This window comes from Parasteatoda tepidariorum, chromosome X1 (assembly GCF_043381705.1).
Source record: "Parasteatoda tepidariorum isolate YZ-2023 chromosome X1, CAS_Ptep_4.0, whole genome shotgun sequence".
NCBI classification, from domain to species: Eukaryota; Metazoa; Arthropoda; class Arachnida; order Araneae; family Theridiidae; genus Parasteatoda; species Parasteatoda tepidariorum.
In genome coordinates this window covers 59663027-59688362 of record NC_092214.1, presented here as the reverse complement: position 1 = coordinate 59688362, position 25336 = coordinate 59663027, and the positions used below count along the sequence as shown (strand labels likewise).

Sequence of the window (25336 nt, the reverse complement as noted above, 5' to 3'; positions counted from 1 at the left end):
GATGATTCTAAAAATACACTGTAAGTTCCTTAATAATTATTTATTGGACAGAAATTATTTTTAAATATTCATTTCTCTATAATTTTATCGAAGGCACTAGGCATAAACGCTCAATTGTAAATGCAACCTCTTTTTTTTTTTTAAGTCTGACTAGAAATTTTTTTTACTATACTTTTTTTATTCCAAGACAAAAGTTTTAAGCTTGTTGATTTATAAATAAGTTTAAATTCTGTAGATATCCTAAGCACATTTTCATACACTGTATGAAAAAAATTACGGTTGAAAGTACTGGCACTCAAGAAACCGGTATGGGAAAAAAAGTCTGATATACCATAATTTTTACAGTAATAATTACCGTATAATCGAGTGATTTTCGGGTGATCGTAATTCGAGTGATTTTACGGTAATTATTACTGTAAAAATTATGGTATAACATTTACGGTAAAATTGATTCTACGGATGATGCACCCAAACTGCCGGTACTTTATACTCTAATTTCATTCGGAATTTCTTTACAGTGTAGTACTTATATAAATTTATATAATATCAAATAGTTTTAGATTTTGATGGTTTTTTAACTGTGTAAAAATATTGTAATACAGCAATTTTTCATCGATCCCAACATAATTTCTCAACCTTCTCAAATAAAACAAAAGCTTTTATACAAGATATTTCAAAATATTTTCCTAGTTGACTTCACGACATTTAATGATAACACAAAATAATATTGGAAAACTGCGATCAAATACTTTTTATATTAGATTAGGATTTTTCACAGAAGAATGGGAAAAAATAGTTCATTTCCACGTTTCTGAAATTATTAGAGAATGAATTAGATGATAGAAAGTTTTAATGTTTTGTCTATTTATGGTGAAAAAATATTTTCTTATAAAATATTTCCTTCGACTAGCCGAACATTCCACCAACTAAAAAAGAGAAGCAAATGTTAAGAACGACAAAAAGCCATTAACTTTAAAGAAAAAAATAGCACTATCTAATAAAAATTTGAAGTATAGAGTAATAGAAACTTTATTTCAATAAAAGTGGATTTTTATTACCCAGACTTCTCATTTTCTTGACAGTTATTTAATTTGATTAGTTGTGTATTTCGCTTCAAAATCGACGAAATGTTTTATTACCCCATTTCAAAGCAAAAGTCGCAAATTATTTTTGAATCTTCTAATGAGTTAGAGTGATAAATATTTTCTTAAAATAGATTTCCATTTATATTTTAAGCTTTAATTTACTTATTTTTTTTTAGTAAAAATGTGATATATTTCTGTCATTCAAATTTAGAAAGTGTTATAAAATAATGAAAATCGCTATATATTATTTAGCTTTACTGCTAATGGAAAGCCTGATTGTTTAACTAGTTTTCTCTATTTTAATTACTTTTTATCATTTTCCACAACAGAGCAAGCTATGTATCCCTAGATTTTTATTGCCTGTTGAATTTTCTCCCCTCTTTTAACTTTTGTTAACAATGCTCTAACACTTAATAAGTTTTTGAAATAAGACTTCTACAATAGAAAAAAGTTCTGGTAAAATTACCGCACTGTCTGGCAATGAAACTTCTGATTAAAAAAAAAGCATACTTTGGTTAATAAAAGCAAAATATACAGTATTTAAACCATTCATTTGGTAATTTTTCCGTTCATATGGTAACGGTTTACCGAAAATTTTGGTTTCAATATTATAGTTCTTATTACCGCAGGTTTAGTAAAAAACACAGAACTGAAAAATAAATTTAACCGAATAAATGTTTTTTTAACTATGTTCTGAAATATGATAAAACTACAAAATTTTACCTCGTTTACCAAATCTTATCACGAATTATAAAACCATACTTTATTGTTAATTTTACCGAAGTAATTACCAAAGCGCTTTTTTAAAAATTATCGAAATTTTAAAAAGGCTACGAATTTGAGCGTTATCAACTACACCCTGACTAAGTAAGCTTTCTCAATTTATACTTTGGCTGGTAATCAAAACACATAATTTGAGAACTCGGGAAGGTTTTATTGATTCTCACTAGGCAATTTTCAACTACAGGATATGATTAGAATGAAAATCGTTGATATTCGGGGCGTTTTGAGCACAAGGGAATTAAACAACATTAACAAAGTGTGAGAAAATAGGCATCAACATTTTATGGAATACTTATTACGAGTTTTGCATTTAATGGGAGATTACCATTCCAACACCATAAAAATAGTTACATATAAATTAATTGTCTAGAAATTTCACAGTTCCTGAAAACAAAGTATTAAGCAAAAAATATCTATAAGTTTACTTTAACTCACATATTTTGCCGACTACATCTTAGGTTGTATTAAGTTCATTTATTGGGAGATTAATTTGCATTTAATGGGAGATTACTATTTCAACACCATAAAAATAGTTACATATGAATTAATTGTTGATTAGAAGTTTCAAAGTTACCATTTCAACACCATAAAAATATTTACATATGAATTATCGATTAGAAGTTTCACTGTTCTTGAAAACAAAATATTAAGCAAAAAATATCCAAAAGTAGACTTTTCCTCACATATACTGAACACCATATTTAACAGACTACATCTTAGATTGTTATTAATAGCAGAAGAGAAGGTGCAATAATAAAGGAATAATATCCTTATTTAAAATCAGAAGGGTCAGAAAATGAAAAGAAAATTAAGGTGAATAGTATTAAAAGGAGGATAAAAAAGAAATAAATAATGCACAATCTTCAAGAAGAAATAAGTAATGCACATCTTCAAGAAGAAAAAAATTTTGGTAAAATTACCGTACTGTATGGTAATGATTATTCTGCTTAAAACAAAAAATAAAAACATAATTTTGGTTTTATAAACCAAAATATAGTATTTAAACAATTCATTTGATATTTTTCTACGCATAATATTTTGTTTTCATCAAAAATTCTATTTCTCAAAATTATAGTTCGTATTACCACACAGTTGGTAAAAAATATTCATTAAAATACTCTCTCATTAAAATGTATAGATTCAAAACTAACTTTAACATTTGCGTTTACAACAAGAAAAGTGAAATATTATACTTTCAGACAAAATTTGGGACCGTTAAAAAAAAAAAAGAAAAAAAAAAAAACTTTTCAAAACCTTAACCGACCTTTACAAAATCGCGAAATCGGATCTTTCCCATTTTTTTTACTTTTTCATTTTGAAAATGGACACTTCACTCAACTCTTCTTTTGAAAAATGCATACGACGACTCCTTTCTTTCATAATTTTACGATGACGCCTTTTTTTCATAATTTCAAAACAAAAACTCCGTGTAAGACAAAGCTTTTGTGTTTTTTTTCTTCACAAAACCAGGACACACACATATTTACACACATTCGCAATCAAAACAAATTTACACACATTTGCTAAAATAGGGCTAGATAGAATCAAAGAATTTACATAGGAGGAATACAAAAAATTTGTATATGGTAGAATGAATCCCATTTTACAATATTAGATTAAGTAAATTATGAGTAGATTTTTTTCACAAAAACAGGATCTTTCAAAAAAAAATAAATAAATAAGTAATTCAAAAACTTAATTAAATAAAAATTTCAAATGTTTTGGTCACTTCGATTAATTAATTTAATATTGATAAAATTGCGAGTCGCTCATTTCTTTTTCGAAATTTGTTGGAATACAAATACATGGTTAATTTTAACTTTTAACATTCTAAATAAATGAATAAAAATTATTCGATTAAGTACACATTTTCCTTCCAAACAACAATTTTTTAAATAGGTATAAAGAACTTAATGATTAGCATATGCTAAAAATAAATAGAATAAAACAATAATTTATTCAAATAATTAATCTGATAAATAATTATAAAAGCAGTGGTAATGTTTAAAAAGAATAAGCTTCCAATTCAAACTATACTGATAATACGAAATAAAACATTATTCGAGACATGTTTTAAAATGTCTCGATATGTTAAAACATTTTCGCAAGTTTTGTCTAGCATTATTAAACTAGAAAAGAGTTTTCTTGGTCACTAAAATAATATAACTTGAAACAGGAAATACATTAAAAAAAACTTCTTTAAAACAAAATATTAAGCATGATTAGCACTAATCTAATAAAAATTAAGCCCGAGTTGTAAAAATCTAGCCCGGATTTCGTTATTATTCACTTCAATCAGAAAAAACACGTCACAAAGAAAATGTTCGCCTCAGTCGCCAAAATTTTAAAAGAGAATCCCATTCTACATAAAAATAAATAAAAACCGATAGCGACCTTTATTTACAATTCAAACATAGATTAATCAAAAGTTTCAGAATGTTTACTTTTGAAAAATTCTTCTGTTTATATATGAATTTTCAAAGTAAATATTAATTCAATTCATTCATTAGATCAGAAAAAATTGAAAAATGATTCTGTATAAATTTAAATGCCTATTATTATTTAAACTTAGTCATTGAAAATATATTAAATATTTGATAAGTCAACATAAAAATTTACAAAAAATTTTAATGTAGGTGCTACAATATTTTATAATAATTTAAATGTAAGTTTTATTTTTTACTCTAAATGCTTTTTCAATAAAGTTTGAAAAAGAGCAATAACTTAGTATTATATATGTATTGATAAAAAATTATTTTTTTCTGATTGCTGGGAAATTAATTTTTCGAATAACAATTAAATTTTTATCTAAATTAAATACTTCATCATCTTTTATGTTCAACAGAAATCAAAACGGTACAAAATTGACATTCTTAGTTACTGTCAAAATCAATAACTACGAATATCAATTTTAATAAAGGTCCCTATTGTATCTTCTTAGATGTGTGGCGGAATGCGTGCGATGGAGTAACTATGACAAACTCAATAGAATGTCTAACGTTCTTATAAATAACTCACACCATAATAAATAACAAGATCGATCCGACATTCGGAACTAGGATCGGGATCTTTTTACTACAAATTTCACGCAATCTTACTTTTGAAATAGCGATGAAAGAGAAACAATCCTTATGTTTTTCTTTTAAGTTTCCATCGGAGAATGTAAGATGCAATCTCTTTTTTTATTTCCCAGCCTGCAGCTTTGACCATCAAACATTCGAAAAGCCTTCAATAAATTTGTTTTAAACACACTCATATTTTAAAGTTTGACTGAAAAGTCAAATATCATAAAGGTTCAATGATTTATTGTTGGGAAAAAAAATGACAAGAAAAATAATGTGACTCACCGCTTTCAGACGATTCTTCAACATTTTTTGGAATATGCCAATGTTTGATAACTGGGACGCCGTCTGCAGAGATTTGAGAAAGCGCCATCTATTGACGTCGCCGGTACAAATTAAGAAATTACGAAAATTAGGAAAGAGACACTTTAAAATCGCTTTCCCCGTAATTTCATAAACCGAAAAATTAATTGAAAAGTTCAGTTTAATGAGCAAGGGCTTTATAAAATACTCCAATTTTAATGATTCTAGCATCATTATAACTCCGATAAAAAAGTAATTTCAACATAAAGTTACCTTTTACCGAGCGAAATACTTTCTTTTTTTTTTTTTTAAAGAAGCAAAAGAAAATATAAAAGTAAAACAATTTTTAGCGACCAAATTTCAAGAATTTAATTGCATCGTCAAGAGTATCTTTGTAGATTGATTTAATGAAGAGAATATTAAACTTTCCTCCCAATTTTATTAGTAATCAGAGTTGTTGAAACTAGAAATTTTGGAACTAAACTTAATTTATGAAAATTAATTTAATTTGCAAGATAATATATAGTTTTCAACAAAATCGTGCAAAACCTTTATTTGTTTAAAATAAATTTGTTTCGAGTTTAATGAAAATTAATTGTGGCTTTTTTATTTATGTATTTTTTTAGTGAATTTTTGAAATTATTTTTTACTAGAAATACAAAATGTTTTGACTATTTTTACTATTTTTAAGTTTATGTCAATGAAGTGATAGGAAACAGGTTCTCCCATTTGGTTCGAACTGTCGTGAGCAAAAATAGACTTCTTTCAAATCTTTATTTTTTACGTTAGTTATCGAACTGCAATACACTGATCATATTGAAATTTCGCACACTTTCGTAAAAAATCGTTTCGTTTCGATTATTTTATACAGAATTTCTTTATTTATTTTTTCTAAAATTACAATTTATTTTATAAGGCAACACATGGGCCTTATTTTACTGAAAATTGTACATTTTTGCATTCTAATCTGCCAAAATTTTAAAGAAGAAAACAAATAAAAATAATTTTTGAATTTTATTGAGAGAGAGATTTTACGTCGTATAATGCAGAAGAAAAAAAAAACAAAGTGAATGTGGTGCTAAACTGCCAGTAAGAGCATATTAAATACTTTTTTGTTTTAAGAACTGTAATAACAGAGAGTTAAGCACACATATTCATTATTATAAGAAATCGTTTGATGAAATATAAATTTAAAAAAGATATCGTTTTCTATTAACAGACAAAATTAAATTGTATCACATTGAAAAATATCTGTTATACTTAATTTAAATCGCATGCAACAAGTCTGAACTTAATCTGAAACTTGAGGTAAGGAATCATTAGTGATTTTTTAAACTCATTTTCTAATATGAATTCCAAAAAGAGTTAATTAATCCATTTATAGAATATAGTTTTTTAAAAATTACAAAATAAATAAATAAATAATGTAATGGAAAAACTTACAAGGAGCCACACAGTAAATTATTCTTTTTGTCGAGAAAAAAAAATAAACAAGAAATTATGAAGAAAATTAATCGATGCAATATAATTTTTTTTTCGAAACACAAAGAAGAAATACAGGTAACTATTTTAAAAAATAACTATATTTTTAATTGCTCATGCTCATCCAAAGAATCATCTTGTATTTTAAATTATTGTACAAAAAAATTAAAAATAAGGATCATTTAGTTTCGATTTTGTATTAATTTTTCTATTCTAATAAACAAGTTCAGCATGGAAATAAGCAAATGAATATTTAAGCTTCTTTTAATATTTTAAACATTTTTTTATACATAATTAGGTGATAAAAATCGATAACTTTAAAAAAAAAGTAAAATATATTTTTCATACTATTTGCTCATGATTTTTCAAGCTAATCTATTGATATCTATACTATTCATTTATAATGATAATATTTATAATATTCATAGATATTTATAATATTCCTTCAAGATGTCTAGAATATTTATTTATCAAATTTTTTTTGCTATTAAATAAACATTACTTTAAAATGAAGTTATTACTTTTTATCGTTATAAATTAAAGATCTATGCATTTTTACTTGGCGCAATTACAGGGAACACTTTACATTCACAAAACATGATTAAAGAAATAAAATGAAATATGAAATATTAAAGTAACTCTGTTGGACTTCTTCTTTTTTAAACTTGCCTTTAAATAAACAGACGACATCTGAACATGCACTTGAAATATAATTCGAAAATTTAATTGCTCGACACCCGACACGATGATATCCATTGAAGAGTTTGGGGTTCACACTATAAAATTATGTTCAACCAGTTCAATATTTATTATGTTATATCAGCTTTATATCTATTATTGAAGTTTAATGGTCGTAAATAAGTGTGTGATGTAAAACCCAGATTTTATGAGATGACTTATAATGAAAAACAGTATTTGTTTCTGTATTTACTGTGGCAAAAATTTGATAAAAAGTGTAAATTCATTGAACGTCCAAGCATGAAATGGAGTAGAAATCTGTATGTAATTTGATTAAAATCTGTATGTAATTTGATTATAATTTGTATGTAATTATGCGGTATGTAATTTGAGGCTAGATTTAAAGTTTTGGCTTCGCCACTGATGTCTTTTGTTGAAAATGAAACTCCTACATTTTTCATAAACTTATCAGTGGCAATAAAATTTACATTGCAAATCCACTTCATGAATTTTCAAATGGTTATTTCAAAGTCAATAATTGTTTCTGTATTTCCAGCAAGGAAAAAAAAAGTACAAGATGAGATCTTTCTACCATATTTGACAATGGCGTCCACCCTGTAATATACGACATGCTCTACAACGTTCCAAACGTGAACTGTATTACGTAATATGGGTAAGTTAATTAGACGTTGCTGTAAACTAAATTCGAGAAAATACGAAAACCGTAAAGACCCAAAGAAACTAGAATTTCCTAATACGCGGAATTGAGACACAAAATTTTTTTTCCAATTATTTTAAAAAATAAAATTTATATCATGATTGATTCTAGGTTCGAAAATTGAACCTCTGGTATCACTCGAATCAAAAATATGTATTCTAAACGAATTACAAAATCTAATGTCTTATGAGACTTTTTTTTTTTTTTTTTAATTTTGCATGCCAATTAAGGAGGGCTTTTCTTTTTATCATTATAAGCAAAGTTAAAAGTGGAAAAAAATGCCAAATAGATGTATAATAGAGTTTCTATAGCACTTGCATTTGTTGAGTTAATATAGGTTAATATTTTGGGCAGTTGCAGGTTAAAAAGGGAAGATTTAATTTTGCATGTAAATTATGTGAAAATATAATAAATTTTTTTAATTATTTTCTTTATACAATATTTGTCTAAAGTTTGAACTAAGAAGTTCTTTTGTCTTGCATCGTCAGTGTTTTTTTATTTAAAAGCAAAAACCATGGTACTAAAAAGCCATTAAAAAAAGTCTTAATCCCACCATCAAATGTTTCATACAGTGTGCTTTAAACAAAATAATTTTTTAAATCATGCTCTATAAGTATATTTAGGAGTATATTAGTATTTTTTAAATGAAATGACGCGTGTTTTTCCTTTTATTAAGCAAGTTATGAATTAAATGAATTCTGACAAACAAAAAATGCAACAAAAATTATTAAATGCCCGGTTTACGATATTTTTCACATAATGCATGCATCTTAGGGCCAAGATTAGTTTTCTTTTACTATTTTTTCTTTTAAATGTTATAAAATTATTTTTAGGTATTTTTTGAAAATATGATCCACATTCTTTCGATAAAACCAATTTCAAACGTATCAATTAAGAAATTTATATATCTCCCATATAACATTTTCTATCAAAAGCGTAATATAGCATGTTTTGGAAAAAAATGTTTTTTTTTAAAAAATTTTCTCTGAGTATTTTTAGTCAGGTATGGGTGCTTTTTTTCACGTCCATTGCTTCTTCAATTTTCTTATTTTTTTTTAAAGTTTTTCTCAAAATTTGTAAATGGTGATTTCGATAGCAAATTTGGTTTTTGTTTTGGACATTTTTTTAAAAAATTTACCATAAAAATTTCGTTTCAGGTACAGGTTTGGGAACATTTGGAAAACAGGTTGTCCATTCTTCCATAAGTGAATTCCACAGTGCAAAACTTTATTAAAAAAATTATAAACTGTCCACCATGTGACATTTTCCACTTAAGATTTAATATAGCGTAGTTTGGACAAAAGAATTTTTTTTAAATGTTCTATAAATATTTATAGGCATATATAACCAAGTTTCTAGAAAGTATACATCCACTCTTTCCTATAAGGCCGATTTGAAACTAATCACGCTGTGAATTTTTTTTCAATTCATAAATTATCCCTCACACGTTATTTTTCTCAGGATGCTTCATTTTTGATGCGTTCTCCACATAAAAAATTGCCGAGGTAGTAGAATGTCTGAACGCGTGATTGTGCTGTTTAGAGTTCACGGTTCGTGTTTGGGGTCTTTCAAAGCGTTTTTTTTTTCAATATAAGTGTTATATTATTTTGGACTAAGAAGTGAGATATTTTTTCTGCTTAGCAAAGTATGATACTATACAATAAAAACTCATTTTCGGTTATGCACTCAAAATGCAGAGAAAACATGGAAAAATTACAGAACAATGAAAAAAGGGAAAAATAAAAATAAATATAATGATAAAATAGAAATAAATAAATACACAAGTGGGCGACCTTTGTGCTAAAATACAAACTAGGGTAAACAACGTTTAGGAGCACAAAAATATTTATAAATGCAGACAGCTGTTTCGGATGCTCAAAGTTGCTCCTGTGCACTGATGAAGGTTGCCCTTTGAGCATCCGAGACAGCTGTCCGCATTTAAAAATATTTTTGTGCTCCTAAACGTTGTTTACCTTAGTTTGTAATAATAGAAAGAATAAAAAAAAATCCGGAAAAAAATTTACGAAAGAAGGAAAAAAATGTATAAAAATCCGGAAAATAAAAGATATAATCTTTTCATCAGCTCACGCGATTATATCCGCCAAAAGGAGTGTATTGATAGACTTTGCTTTGGCTATGTTGTAACAATATTAGTAAGCACTCCTTTTTGCGGATATAATCGTGAGAGCTGATGAGAAGATTATATCTTTCATTTTCCAGATTTTTATAATTTTTTTTCCTTTTTCCGGATTTTTTGTATTCTTTCTATTATTTTTATTAATATTTTTCTTTTCCCTTTTTTCATTGCTCTGTAATTTTTCCATGTTTTCTCTACATTTTGAACTTATTTTGTGAGTTCTATTTACTAGCAGCTTATGCGCAGTAATTAAAACTTATTGCTTTTCTTAATTTTCTTCGTTTTGTTCTTTTTGTATTTATTTATTATATTATATGTTATATATATATATATATTATTTCCGTTCAGCTCACTTCAAATTGATCTGAAATAAATATCGAAGCTTACTGAGCAATAACAGAAAAACAATAACAAAATACAGCACAATTTTAATTATAATCGTTTAAAGATAATGATATGATTTTATACCATGCACGCTAACTTTGAATACAAGTAATACGCAGATTGTAATAGGTACTCAATTTGCAGAATGCAACAGACGCATGTCAAGCATTACCATAACAAGACAAACATTTAGGATTAAGTAAACAAATTTGGTTACTTAAGTACATATATTTTTATGCAAGGAGAAATATCATTATTTACTTAAACTACTGTACGTGTAAGTGCTTTCAATAATTTAAGACTTATAAGTTTTCCCTCTGATTAATGCTTAAATGGCATACAGTTTAGGTCTGTGTAATGAATATTGCTAAGCAAACGAAGGGAGCACGTGCCCTGGTGGTTTGCAAGTGGTGGAGAGTAGAAAGCAGTAGACCTCTATTATCATTGAAAGCAACTATATTTTTTAAATTTCTTTCCCAAATGGTTGTAGAATAAAGTTCGTTGTTTTCAAACAAAAGGAGATGATAAATAAAAATAGATTTTTGGAAAGTCGTCGAACTCGTCGAGGCAATCATGAAATTAAACACGACTATGACTATTTCTAATTTATAAAATAGACCCTTTAAAATCGAAATGTATTTTTATAACGTAAAAATAAATAAATAAAAATTTACTTAAAAAAATATTAGGGTTCATTGTGGACCGTTGGAATTACAGCTCCCTTCTAAATTTAGTCTTAACGGGGCGGGGCTATAAAGTTTTGTGAATTCCTCATGAATTCATCATTTGCTTCGTTTATTTTTAAAAATAGGCCAATAACCAAGTATTCTTGCTGACATTTTATTGAATAAGAAACAGTTCCAGTTAGCTGAAAAAAAAGTTCATATTTTCACAATAGTCGCCATCATAAACCAATAGAACTAACAACTATATATTTCAATTCGTGAGCTTCTTTATACTTTAGACGCCGATTTTCAAAATAGACCATCTGAAAACAAAATCTATTTTAATAAAGATAAATACAAAATAATTTTTATAAACCAAAAAATCAGTTTTAATGTCAGAATATATTGGGGTTACTCGTGGACGGTTCAAAATACTGGGCCTGAGACTAGAGGCTCTTCTAAAATCAGTCAATTTGGCGTTATAAATTTTGCGAATTCGTCGTGATCACAGTAGCTTAATTTCTCTTTAGAAATAGGTTAAAAAATAAATATTCCTTCTGCAAATTTTTAACGCAAAAGAAACAGTTCTATTTAGGTGAAAATTTTTTTCCTATTTTTGAAATAATCTCCATCATAAGCCATTTAAACTAACAACTATATGTTTTAACTCATGAGCTTCTTCATAATTTAGACAAACAAATAACTATGCCTGAAAATGTATTTATTACTTCATTTTAATTAATTCGTGATTGTTATTCGAAATTTAAGAGAGACTTTGAAATAAACCGATGTGATGAATTCTTTATTTCAAATGTAAATTTCTGAGATTTCAAAATAATGACATTCATCGCACATTGCTAAGCTTAAGATCATCGAGCATATCACTGAATTTAATGATCCTAATTGNATTACAGAAAAGATGACACGGTTTACATAAAAAAAAATTAATGATTATTGCTATAAGAAAAATATTTGGTGGTTTACGAAAGGCTTGATTTATTATGAAATAAAATTCTGAAGGAATTCACAATCGTAACCGAATAGATTTAAAATTGAATTTCAAAATAAAGTAACTTTATTTTTGTTGAATTTTATAAAAATTTAATTGAAGCAAATATTTTAGATAATAGACACCAAATATTAGTGTTTTATTTACAACACTACTTGTTACTTGTTGCCTTAACACAGCCTACAAAACAACACTAATAAAGTACTGTTTACCTATAAAATATTTAATTGTCCATATTTGTAACTATATGAATAGTCTATAAATTACGAAAAAAGAATGAATACTAATATAAATTTATTTATATGGTTTAAGTAATTAATAGTCGCAAAACCAAACAATGTCTCCTTGGTATTTCATTTCTATAAATTTTTTTTTCAAATTATATTTTTTCTATTTTATTAATTTTTTTTCTTCAAATTTTTGAGTCAGATATACTACTCTTTTGTTTATTTTCGGCATTTTTGAAAAATCCTGTAGTATTCACATCAAATATACGTTTATACATTTCATTCATCAAAAACCCGTCGAATTAATTTAATATATGATATATATATATATATATATATATATATATATACTGTCCAATACAATTAAAGTGATTACTAAGCGTGACGAGTAACAGGTGACGTTTGTAGACAAGTTGAGCATTCGTAGACTTTTTGATGGCATATAGTAATTATAGAAAGCAACCGCAACTATTGTTTCAGTAACCTTATAGTTATTCTTCATTCAGTTGCGTTTTGATAATTTAAAAACTAGCTAAAAGCAACCTTTGTATTCATATATATATTTTTATCTCAATTAATTTAATTTATACTTTATTTTACCTTATTTAAATATCTGTTAATACCATCTATTTGCATAGTAAAATTTTTATTACTTAATAGTTGAAGAATTATTTTTCTCCTAAAATATATAAGTTTATGCTTTATGAAGAAATGTAAGTTACGCAAGTTAAAAGTAGCTCTAGAAATAATTTGATGCTATCATCCGTAGAAGAATCACAAGGGATCTGAAAATTATAATTTTATATGTTAATAGTTATAATAATGGTTTATATGTTCATAAAGGATATTTCTGTTCACATTTGTGGATGAACTTTATTTATAAATTCGATTTCAACCGAAAGAAGGTCAATCTTTTAGAATTCCATATCTGGGAAAAAAGTGGGAACAGCTGATCTACAAAGATCGAGCTGATCGAGAATTTCTCTTTGTCGATACTGTTTTTTCACAGCACACTGAGAAAAAAGTTAAGTCAAAACTACCAGAATACCATAAAACTTACTGTGTTTCTGGTTCGATGGGAACATTAAAAATCTTGGTAATTTTTACCGAAGTGCTCTGTTAATGATTTTTGTAAAATTATCAATAAAATATGATTTTGTAATATGTGATAAAATTTGGTAAATGTGGAAAAATTTGGTAATTTCATCATGACGCCTTAGAATATGGCATGAAAACCATTTATTCGGTTAAATTTACTTTTTATTTTTTTGTTTTTCTCTAAGAGTGTGCAAATAAGAACTATGATTTTGAAGATCAGAATTTTAGGTGAACCTTTACCATATGAACGAAAAATTACCAAATTAATGGTTTAAATACCGTATATATTTTTTTTATTACCAGAAAAGTCATAACTATGCAGTACGGTAATTTAACCGGGTTTTTTTTCCTCCGTGCATAAAAGCAGCTGAATTATTTTATTGCTATTAAAGCTTCAAATATTTTTTTTCTGTTTTTGATTTCAAAAGTATTTTATAATTTGTGATCAATTATTTTTAAGCTATTTTACAAAAAATAAAATTACAACGTTGTACAAGTGTTTTAAAAGTCACAAGTTATTCAGCCTCATTTGGTTTGTCAAAAGTAGATTTCCTACAATTTTAATTATGTTTACTTTTAAGAATACACTCGTAAATTGATAAACTATAAGAAGAAAAATGAAACTCCTTGTAAAAATAAGTATTTGTTCTGTACACTTTATAAGTTTCTACAAAAGCTTTTCATATATTTTCTGCACTTCTTTCCTGAAAGCATGAAATTTTTATGAGTTCAACGAGATTAGATTTTGTTTTAGGTCAAGAAATATATCGAGCTTCCCATTTTCGTTTTCTTTTCTTTTCCTTTTTTATTAAGTTGTTAGATATGAATTGTCAATAACTGTCTGCAGTTATTTATGAGGTATTTTCTAAATTTGACACATGTTAAGTTGCTATTAGCAAAAACAGGTTAAAAGAGAACTTCAACTTCATTTAAAGATAAAAATTTTAATCAAAACTAAAAATTTTATTTAAAGTATAAAACTTTGGAAATTTTTTTTGTTATAATGCTTTTTAAATGAGATTATTTTATATTCACCACAAATTCACAATTAGCATAACATTATTTAATTCTTCGGTTGTAAAAGTTATACATTTACGCAATCAAAAAATGAGTGCTATTATTTATTTACATAAACGCATATTTTAATTAACTCTTTAAATGTTTTTCCTAAAACTAAGGTATTTCTGAAAACGATTTTCCCAAAACTTTTAATTTCCATATTTTGGGTTTTTGCCTTGCATTTTTCAATTTTTTTTAAAGAAACTTTAATATGAAATAAACTAATACTTAATATGTTGGAATAAGTTTTTCATAGTATAAATTTGAAGTGTTTCTTTTTTAAAATAAATTTAAAAAATTGAGCTTTCAAAATTAATTGTAGAGTTATTGTTAATTATTATTTACAATATCATAATTTATTGCTAAAATTATTTGGGCTTTACAAAATGATTTAATATTTATAGAATAATTTCTGAATCTAATATTTACATATAATGATTTAAGAAATGTTTGTGAATTTTGCTTTAGTATTTATCGAACAATTTATTTCGCGAACTTCAATGCTTTGAAACGTTTTAAAATCAAATCTTCAAAGCATGTATTCAGAATCAATTAGCAGTAAATTTCCCCATAAAAAGTAAAATACTAGTAAATTATCATATAGACCAACCAAACCAAATTTTAAATTATTTGAAATAAATACTCGTTCAATAGAGAAGACAACTAATGCTTCAGTCATGTAGAACTTCTGGGTAACCGAGCTTTAAAATACGGCACAAAATGTAATTTTTACTTAGAAATATGTAACTTAGAAGAAATTAAACTCATAAATGTGATAAAATATTATTTAAAATAAACCAAAATTAATTAACTTTTCTTAGTTATTTTTAATTATTTAATAAAATAATAAATTTAAAATTAAATTTTTTGCATTTTTTTCATATTGTAGAACTTGTTTATCGTAGGGCTTATTCCCACGGTGGTAAAATTTCTGGTAAAATTTCCGTTCTATATAATAAAAATATTTTTGGTAAAAAAATAAATAAAACAAAAAAAACTTCTTTTTTTTGTTAATAAAACAAAAATGGAGTCGGTATTTTAAACCATTCATCAGGTAATTTTTCCATTCAAATGATGATGGTTTACCGGAAATTCTGACTTTTAAAATTATAGTTTTAACTATCACATATGTATTAAAAATACAAAACTGAGATAAATTTAATCGAATAATTGTTTTTATGCCGTGCTCTAAGGTATCATGATAAAATTATCAAAACGCTCTTCAGAACAGTAATTTCTTTAACCATTAATTTGGTAATTTAAACCTTTTGATGTACATGCCTTTTACCAAATTGCACAGTAACTGACTGTTTTCACTTCCATGGTTTATTTAAATTGGCTATTTATTTAAATTGTTGATGGGAGTTAAGTGACAGCTAATTACTCTTTTGAGTGAAAAATACAAAACTGAAAAGCATATTTTACCGAATAAATGATCTTTATGTCATGTTGTAAGGTATCATGATAAAAGTACCAAATCGTACCACATTTACCATAATTTTACACGTGTTATAAGACTATAGCCTATAGTTAATTTTACCAAAATCCTTACTAAAACGCTTCGGTAAAAATTACCGTGCTTTTCGTTCTTCCCATCCGGTATTTTGACTATACTTTTTTTCTCAGTGTGTATTTACACATAATCTCCAACTAGAAAATTCAAAAATGAAATGAAATTTACGCCCATTCCGAAAATTCTCATTATATATATATATATATATATATATATGTAATAACGGTGTAAACACACCGTTATTTTTTAGTTAATTAGTAGTCAAAGCAGCATGATTAACGAGTCCATATTGTGCATATTCTTCTTATTTAGTAGCGATGGTGAAAACATACATCTTAGCCCCCTCCCGCTGGAGATGGGGTGAGACCCATGTCCCGTCTAAGCTGACGGACTTTATTTANATATATATATATATATTGATATATATGCATATATATATATATATGTTGATCACAGTGAAAATTTTTTAACAGCTTGAAAATCTAAAATGGCTAGGCTAATAAAAACATAATGGCTAGGAAAAATGAAGTTTTTATCAAAGTTAATTTATAAATATGATCTTTCTATGAATATTAAAAGTATTTAACAGAAATATTACGCATTTTGATACGAAGTAAAAATCATTTTTCATAAAAATTTAAATTTCATAATGCTTCTTAATAAATTCCTATTAATAATGAAACGCAGAAATAACTCAAGAAATATCTTATTACTCCATTTTCTCTTATTTGTAATAATGTCTTCATCATTTCCTTGAATACATTTTCTTGTCCTTTTATCTTCCTCGACCACTCAAATTACAATCATTCGGCAAGAATCTTATTTATTGAAAGAAAATTTCGCTATTAGTTATTTAAAAATGAGAAAGCTATTATTTCCTAATTCCTTGCAACAAGCTTTTAACTAGTGATGATTTTTCTGCGAAAAGAGTAGTTCTATAATATAAAAATCAGAGCTTCTACTTATCCCGAAAAGATAACAAAATTGGTACTAAGAACATATAATTCTACTCTTTTATTGTGAAATTCGTGACTACCACGGCTGTTTTTTGATGATAATAACTTTTATGTAATTTATATGATTACCTCGTGCTATTAATTTCATCTTCCCACTAACTCCCAGAATCAAGTAATAGCTTATATACCTACTTGGAAAATGTTTTTGCGAGTACAGGGATCGAACAAAAATATGGAAACACTTCTATACAAATTCTATGTAAATTTCTCTTTAAACAGTAAATGTTTTGGAAGAGTTTACATGCAAAAACTGTTGACATTGACGGTTTTAGGATATGGTGTCTTTTTTACCCATGCAAAGTTTACATCGACCAAAATGAACAAAAGAAATTGAAAGCTCTTTTCCTATTTAAATACTACTATAATTTTAAAAGGATTCTTGGATAAATATTGCAATCCTATAGAATGACTTCAAAATTGCTGGTATTAAAATTATAAATAAGTAATTACCTCCTTGTCCTCATTTTGGTCGATCGGAGCTTTGCTTGAGTATAAAGGAAACTATTTCTTTTCGTGGAAATTTTACTGTATATAGAAAAGATCAATTTTTTAAAATTTATTTTTGATAATAATTGAAAGTAAAAGAGTTTGAGACATCGTTTAAGAAAATAAATAGTTAATAGAAAATAAGTTTAATCATTTTAAAGCAACTATAAGAATAAAATGTTAATTTATTTTACTAAATCATCCGAAAGAAGATGTTGGCTTGTAAATAGGTGTTTCCAATTATTTTAAACCTTATTTTCCCTAATTTCATGAAAATTTAATAAATTAAATAAATTTAAAAATAATAAATTTTACATTTAATAAATTTAAAAATAAATAGTAAAGTAAGAATTTCGTTTTATAATCCTAAAAAAAACAGCAACATATCATGTTTTATCTGACTCAAAATTTATTTTATAATGACGGATTATGAAATGACATTTCGATTTGCTTGTTTTTGACATATTTCTTTTATAAAAATACATAAATTTTGACATATTTCTTTGATAAAAACTTATTTTTTAATGACGGATTATGAAATGTCATTTCGATTTGCTTGTTTTTGACATATTTCTTTTATAAAAATACATAAATTTTGACATATTTCTTTTATAAAAACTTATTTTTTAATGACGGATTATGGAATGACATTTCAATTTACTTGTTTTTGACAAACTTCTTTTATAGAAATACATAAATTTTGACATATTTCTTTTATAAAAACTTATTTTTTAATGACGGATTATGAAATGACATTTCGATTTGCTCGTTTTTGTCATATTTCTTTTACAAAATGCATACATTTCTAAATGTATATCAGCATTTTTGGAATGCATGAGGTTCGTTCACTCATATGAATCCATCACTTCCAAAATTTATTAAATGTTCCCAAATCGTTCCGCCATATTGTATCATACAATCCTTAAACCAAATTACTCGAATGTGGCAAGGAAAGTCGAAACCACAATCCAAGTAATAACCTTAAAAAGAAATAATAATAAAAAAAAATAAATAAAATTTAAAAAAAAACTGCCACATAGTTTTTCTGCTTGTCCAAAACACCTTTTATGCAGATTGTTCTAAACTAGACTGACAATGTTTAGAAATTTATAACTGGAAAAAGGCTAAGAGTAAAAATAAACAAATAAATAATCTCGCAGCAAATTCAAATGAAAAGTCAAGTATTTTCCTTCCAGAATTTCTAGTTATAGTTCAAAAAGTTTTTGACAGTTAGTACAGCAAATTACCGAGTCTTAAATTATTCTTTCTGCTGCGTTCTGTGGATTATTTTTATGTAATATGAAGATATTTTGTAGTGGGTTGAAATTTAAATAATTTGATAGTGGGTACGAGTATTTGGATTTGTGCTTCGCTATTCTTTAGCTAAGTTGTCTGGTTAGCAGAATGTTGTTGGATTTAAAGGCAACTCGACAATTTTTTATATCATTTTCATTAATTAAAAGTTTTCGAACTTTTTAAATTTGTGATTTTCAAGTATTCTTCTTTCATTTAGACGTCAGTTATCTCCAGGGTTATCAGTTGAAAAATCTTACTATGACTTTAACAATTAGCGGCTACAAAGCATTTTCAACCTGATTTGAAGCATGTTTTCTTAATGGCAATATTTCCGAAATCTATACTCTTGATAAATGATTCTAAGCATTGACTTGAACGAATGCAGATCAGTTTATCGTCTAATATGGGTTATAGTTAAATCAATTATTCTGAGAATGTAAAGTTAATATTTTTGTTTCTAAAACCATAATTTTTTTAGTTACTTTTGATTCCTGTTTGGATTATTTTGATCTTAGATATGTTAATATTGCGCAGCATGTAATTTGCTTTGTAAAAAATAAACATCTGCAATGATGAACATAAAAATATTATTTTTAAAGACCTGCCAATTTGTCTGGCTTTGCTAGAATTATCTTCGCCTTGATACCGGTGAATTTAGTGATTAGGAACGTTCAGAAGCTGGATCAAAAATAAAAATTCTTTATTTTAGGCAAGTGTTTTATGATTATTAATTAAGACTTTATCTTCAGATTAATAAGATTTAATGATAGTAACAAAGATCTCGCACAAAATGCTATTTTGAGCAATGTTCCTAGTTTTGTATTTCTGAGTCTGTGTTTAGTAACTACTAAAACAGAAGGTATCATCATTGGGGAACAAAATAATAAGGTAAATTGCCTTTTCAAATATTTCTCACACAAATCATATGTGACTGGGAAACTTTCACAGTCAAAATTACTAAATTACTCGATGACGTGAATTTGATAACCGTGGTTTTGCCAATCTTATTAATGAGTCTCGGAAGGCATGTTGGGGAGCTTGAGTCTAGTATTTACCATAAACTGCGCCCTTGATGCAAGCACGTAATTTTGGAGCTCATAGGCGTAGCTCAAAGTTTCAAGTGGTTCAACTAAAACCCGCAAAATCGATAACAAAATATAACTCTATGAGAATGCCCATTAATCACGGCTGTTTTTCAGTTCTTTTTTTAGATACCCTCTCTTTACTAAAGATAATGAGTAATGATTTTATTCAACCTTATTTATTCGAAAGCATTAAAAATAATTGAAAAAATTTTGAAAAAAAAAAGAAGTAAAAACTAACATTACATGTAAAAAAAAAGAAATCAGTTAATTTGAAATTCCACTCGCTCATTTAATTTAAGCAATTATTCACAATAAACTTGCTTGCCTAGTATTTAAATGTCATGACTGATTACATTTTAACATGTATCAAAATTTAATGGGTGGTTTCCTCATGAGATTGTTGTATTATCAAAAGAAAAAGTTTAATTAGTAAGGAAATTGAGTTTTAACAATGTGCCAAATCAAAAATTCAAAACATTGTGCTAATCAAAACAATGCCCCAATGTAGCTCATTTATTATACTGCATTATGTATATAACAGACCGTGAAATAATAGTTTTATTCTTATCTGAAAGTTCTTTTCATAGTTCAGCAATAATAATTTAAAATGTTCCGAGCTAATCAAGTAATTATAAAGAAGAAAAAAACATGTTGTTATTTTTGTCTTCAGGATCTTTTGACAAAATATAAATTAAACTAGCATATCGAGTAACGCGTTTTACTTTTGGTGTTTGAGCAATGATGGACGTAATTCTTTTATTTTCGTTAAATGGTCTAGACTGGCAGGTTATAATGATCAACTAACGTAAGTATCATCTTCATATACAGCAAACTTTATGTGCAGCAAAGGTATTTCCAAAATATGTCAAAATTTTTGTGAAAAAAGGCTAATAGTTTTCTATGTAGTTAGCAATAATTTAACAGCCTTTTTAAATATTTATTCATAACACTCTTAAGGTCATTGAAAAAAATTGGCACTTAGTAAATTTCTTTAGCATTTCGCATAAATAGCATTGCGCAATAAACATTATTCTGTGATCAACGAAAATAACCATTGTTATTGATTAATCATTACCACCTTTAAAGAAAGGGGAAGTAAAATATTTTTTAGTAGATCTTTTTCAGGCAAAAACTGAAAAAAAAATACTTAGAAGGAATACTAAAAAAGAAAGAAAGCGCAGATGATCAGTACTAATAAAAAATAAATTATTTCTCTCAAAACTTTTGATTTTCGATACAAAAAGTATTTACATTACGTTTTGTGGTTCAATTAACCGTCTTATCAGAAAACGGTGAGGGATTAAAAAAAAGAAAGATTTCTTGTTGAGTAACTTTTGTTCTAATGAGCGGATTTTCCCGTACTGTTAGTGATTCAGAAGGTTGACCTCAAATATGCTATTTTACCAGTTCTAAGGATTAAATAAACCGCGAAATAAGAGATAAAAACATATTATATCTCAATAAACAAATCTTCATTTGGCGGAGTTGGTTTTTGGACGATCAAAATATGGGAGTAGTCGCAATCTTGAAAATATGGTTCAAATAGGTTTAGTCATAGACTGTGAATCTAAAGCTTCAGCCCATTAATGTTTTAGTTTTTTTTTCTTCTCAGTTGTATCATTCTCTGCTAAAACTCAGTAACATTTAAGGATAATCAAAGAGTTTTTGCCCGCAATTATAAAATTCACTAACTCAAAAATACTCGCGTAATAATAATAGCAATAATTTTTAAAAATAATATATTATATTTAATTTTTTTATTTAATAATGGCAGAAAGCATTTGAAATGTAAATTCTGAAAACTTTTATGTCATTTACAGCTATGTAACTTTAAATGTCAAAACTTAAAATTTGAACAAAATCGGTCGAATAATTTATGAAAAATAAAATATAACTTTTTTTTTAACTAAGAGAATATTTTATCATTTTATTGTTAAATTTAAAATTACATAAGAAACATTATGCTTCAAAATTGTTTTGCCCATTATTAAATAAGGAAATCATAAATAAATACCCTCCCCTATTTTGGGGATCAAGAATACAAATCCGGTAAAAAAAAATTTTTGATTATCCGGAAGAAGTAAGTTTCTGTGTCCGACTCCCGTAAACTAAATCGTACAAAACCCTAATTAATCAGCATATTTGAAATCAACCCATTGAATTATTAAGATTTGGCACTTAGTGTATAAAAATCTGATCATTTGAACGCTAGATATTTAGGGTGATATCTTTTTTTAGGCTTACTTACATACATTTATTTTAATTTTCAACACCAAGTCTTAACCATGATACTCACAATAATCATTTAAGAAATCAGTCAGCCTAAAACTCACTTTAGACGAAAAAAAAAGAGACTACAGATACAAATTACAGAATGAATTTATTAAAGAAGTTCCTTATTCTGCATTCAATAAAAAACAGACGTTGACATCGGAAATATTTCCATACATATCAATTTTCTGTTATGAGAAGCAGATGAATTCCTTTCAGCAATTAACATACAGACTGACCAAGGCGAGTTAACTCGTATACTATCCATTAGTTAACTAATGGATAGATGGACCTACACGAGTTAACTCGTATACTGTCCATTAGTTAACCAATGGTTGGCAGCCTATATATTAAATTAAATGATTTGAAAACGTTTGATGCAAAATTTTATAAATGGGAAGAATTTTGCTTCAAAAATTATTTTATGAAACTGTTCTTCCTCAAAATATAAGATTTTGCAAAATAACAAATTTTCAAGAAATGTTATCAAAAGTTTAAATTGGCAGTGGCAAGATACAAGAGCCAAAATTTGTTCATAGTTTTGTAAGATGTATAATTAGAAGCCTTAGTATTTTTTAAAAGGAGCAGTTTGAAAAAGGAGGTAAATCACGAAAAAATGGACAATTTTCGCTAGTCCAAAATTAAATTAAATAGATTTTTATTGCCCGAAATAGTTTATTTTAAGCAATTGTTATGAATAAGAATTAAATTACTCCAAGAAAAGAAAAATAAAACAATTAGTATTAAAGAAAACTAAGAATTCTATTTCGATGTACCCCCTTTAACCCCCGAATTTTTTTTAATTCGTGGCCTTTTGCAAAGAGTTGATTAAATTGTAATATTATCGATGCTTTTTTTTATTATCTTTGTAATATAATGCTTTTTTTTATTATCTTTGTAACTGAAAGGCACTGAGCAATAAATAAGTAAGACTAATTGTTCCCAAATGTTAAAATTTTTCACAAGAACTCTACTTTAGTATTTCAAGATAACTAATTTAACAATGAAACGTTCAATAAATTAAAAAAACGCTTAATAAAAGTTAAGTATTTAAATTGGTATTATAAGCCATAAGGCTCTCTGTAGAACACGCTTTTAATTATGTTATATAAATTTCAAACCTTAATGAGTGTTATAAAAAAGTTCCTTCTTATTTTACTGATATAAATTTAAGCGAATTAAAAAATTTCAAATTCTTTTCTATCATTACTTAGCGTTTAGCAAAAAATACGAAATAATTGTAACAATCATAGTTGTCAAAATTCTTAAATATTAATGTTTATCAATTAAGATAAACAACACTTGTAATAGTTTAGAGGTTTAACCTATTTACTTACACGAGTTTTCTGGGAACGTGACATCTACAAACGTCACTAACTAACACAATAAAAGATATAACTATTTTTTACAAAAGAAGTAAATTCCATAAAGATATACATTTGAATAATATTCACAAATCCAAAATATTTTTATTAATAAAAATATGCTTAGTTTTTCAGATCTTAATGAAAAGTGACTAAACTTCGCCATATGAGCAACAATGAAAGATATATTTTTTTTATAAATGTAATAAATAATTTCACCCAGTCAGGGAGCGTATAAATTTGAAAATCTGGTTACTCTATCAACCATTCATTAAAATCGAAATTAATTATAAATTGCTTTAATCGCGAAATAAAAATACACCTTCCATATCCAGACAGCTCAAAATTACTTCGAAAATAAAGCTCCCATTTACAATCAACAAGTACTTGAAGTTAATTAAAGTCATTAAAATGACTAAGCCATCGACTATAGGAAGTACTATGAGGGGGACCAAATGTTATTTGCCGTTTTCTCGGAACCCCAATGCAGCTATAATCATCGTCATTGTCTTCTTCTTCCTCTTGATAGCCCAGGCGAAGTCTTGTTTCTTGAGCCCTCGATCGACACCGTCTCCTGCAAGAAAAATTGATAAATTCAGCACAATCTTCTATCTTCATGGATTAGAAATACAGGTTACTCTGTAACGATATCTATACGCATTTTTCGATTCCTTATCAGAAATGAGAACAAAAAAGCATACATATTGGGTATCGCAAAGTAAGCGAAGAGAAAACAAAAACCCTATTGAAATCTGACAAATCACAGCGGAGGATGGTTAATGAAATAAACATCAAAACAGGCTTAATTAGAGGTTGAAATGTGGCGATGTTTCTAATAATTGTCTTTCAACTCCTCTCTGTTTCCTCCTGCAGTAAAACCTATATTGTTATTTATTACATACGCTTTCCTGTACTGTGATTTGTCAGATTTAGATAGTTTTTTCCTCGCTTAAATAACTCCAATATGTATGTTTTTTTTCATCATATTTTTGACGATAATTCTAAAAATACTTATTAAAGGCTGTTTTTAAAGAACACCTTGTATATTATCTGTAAGAAAATAAATTTGAATAATGTTTGATATAATAGTCGAATTGCTGCATACCGAACTCCTGTTTAAGTTAAATAATACATGTAAACAGTAAAGTTAGGTGTAACATAGTAAAAGGGGTGTTCTGTAATGGCCACCCCTCCTTGTCAAAATCATTATTAAAAAAACAAAATCGAAACAAATCTATCCTAGGGATCGAAACGAAAGTTTAAAAATTGAAATCCGTTGAATCACTAATGAGGAAAACATGAAAAACAGTTAAATTGACTGAGGAAGCATGAAAATTTTTCTGTGATAATTACCTTTTAACTCATTTTCCATATGAAATCAAACAAGATTTTCGGTTTTTCAATCCCACTTTCCTCTGTTGTGATTCGTTATATTTCTATACATTTTTTTTCTTTGCCTAAGTATTGATTTGCTATGCCCAATCGTGTATACTTATTGTCTTTATTTTCGACAAGGATTCTGAAAACGTATTTTAACCGTAGTCATTACAGAACACCCCGCATTTAAAACAAATAATAAAATATGTTTACTACTTAGAAATGCATTTTTTCATAC

General features: G+C 26.8%; 2 protein-coding genes and 1 long non-coding RNA gene across 5 annotated transcripts in view; 1 reads left to right on the top strand and 2 right to left on the bottom strand.

The window, feature by feature from the left end:
- LOC107447341 (toll-like receptor Tollo) overlaps window positions 1-5284 on the bottom strand; it is a 38361-nt gene extending 33077 nt beyond the window's left edge. Inside the window, exon 1 of one of the 2 annotated variants that reach the window (XM_016062218.3) lies at window positions 5216-5284. The gene's annotated coding sequence lies outside the window, so the exon portion shown is untranslated. Of the gene's footprint in view, window positions 1-4966 lie in introns of both variants that reach the window. The other variant, XM_043039060.2, reaches the window with a different exon arrangement.
- Window positions 5285-7613: 2329 nt separating this feature from the next.
- LOC139427069 (uncharacterized) overlaps window positions 7614-25336 on the top strand; it is a 58583-nt gene continuing 40860 nt past the window's right edge. For both annotated transcript variants that reach the window (XR_011638232.1, XR_011638231.1), the window contains exons 1-2: window positions 7614-7713; window positions 7950-8066. This is a non-coding gene — a long non-coding RNA (uncharacterized lncRNA). The remainder of the gene's footprint in view (window positions 7714-7949; window positions 8067-25336) is intronic.
- The window catches only part of LOC107447347 (uncharacterized), a 47288-nt gene continuing 44399 nt past the window's right edge, over window positions 22448-25336 (bottom strand). The window contains exon 6 of the mRNA XM_016062228.3: window positions 22448-24295. Coding sequence (XP_015917714.1) covers window positions 24115-24295 — 181 coding nt within the window. The 3' untranslated portion in view covers window positions 22448-24114. The remainder of the gene's footprint in view (window positions 24296-25336) is intronic.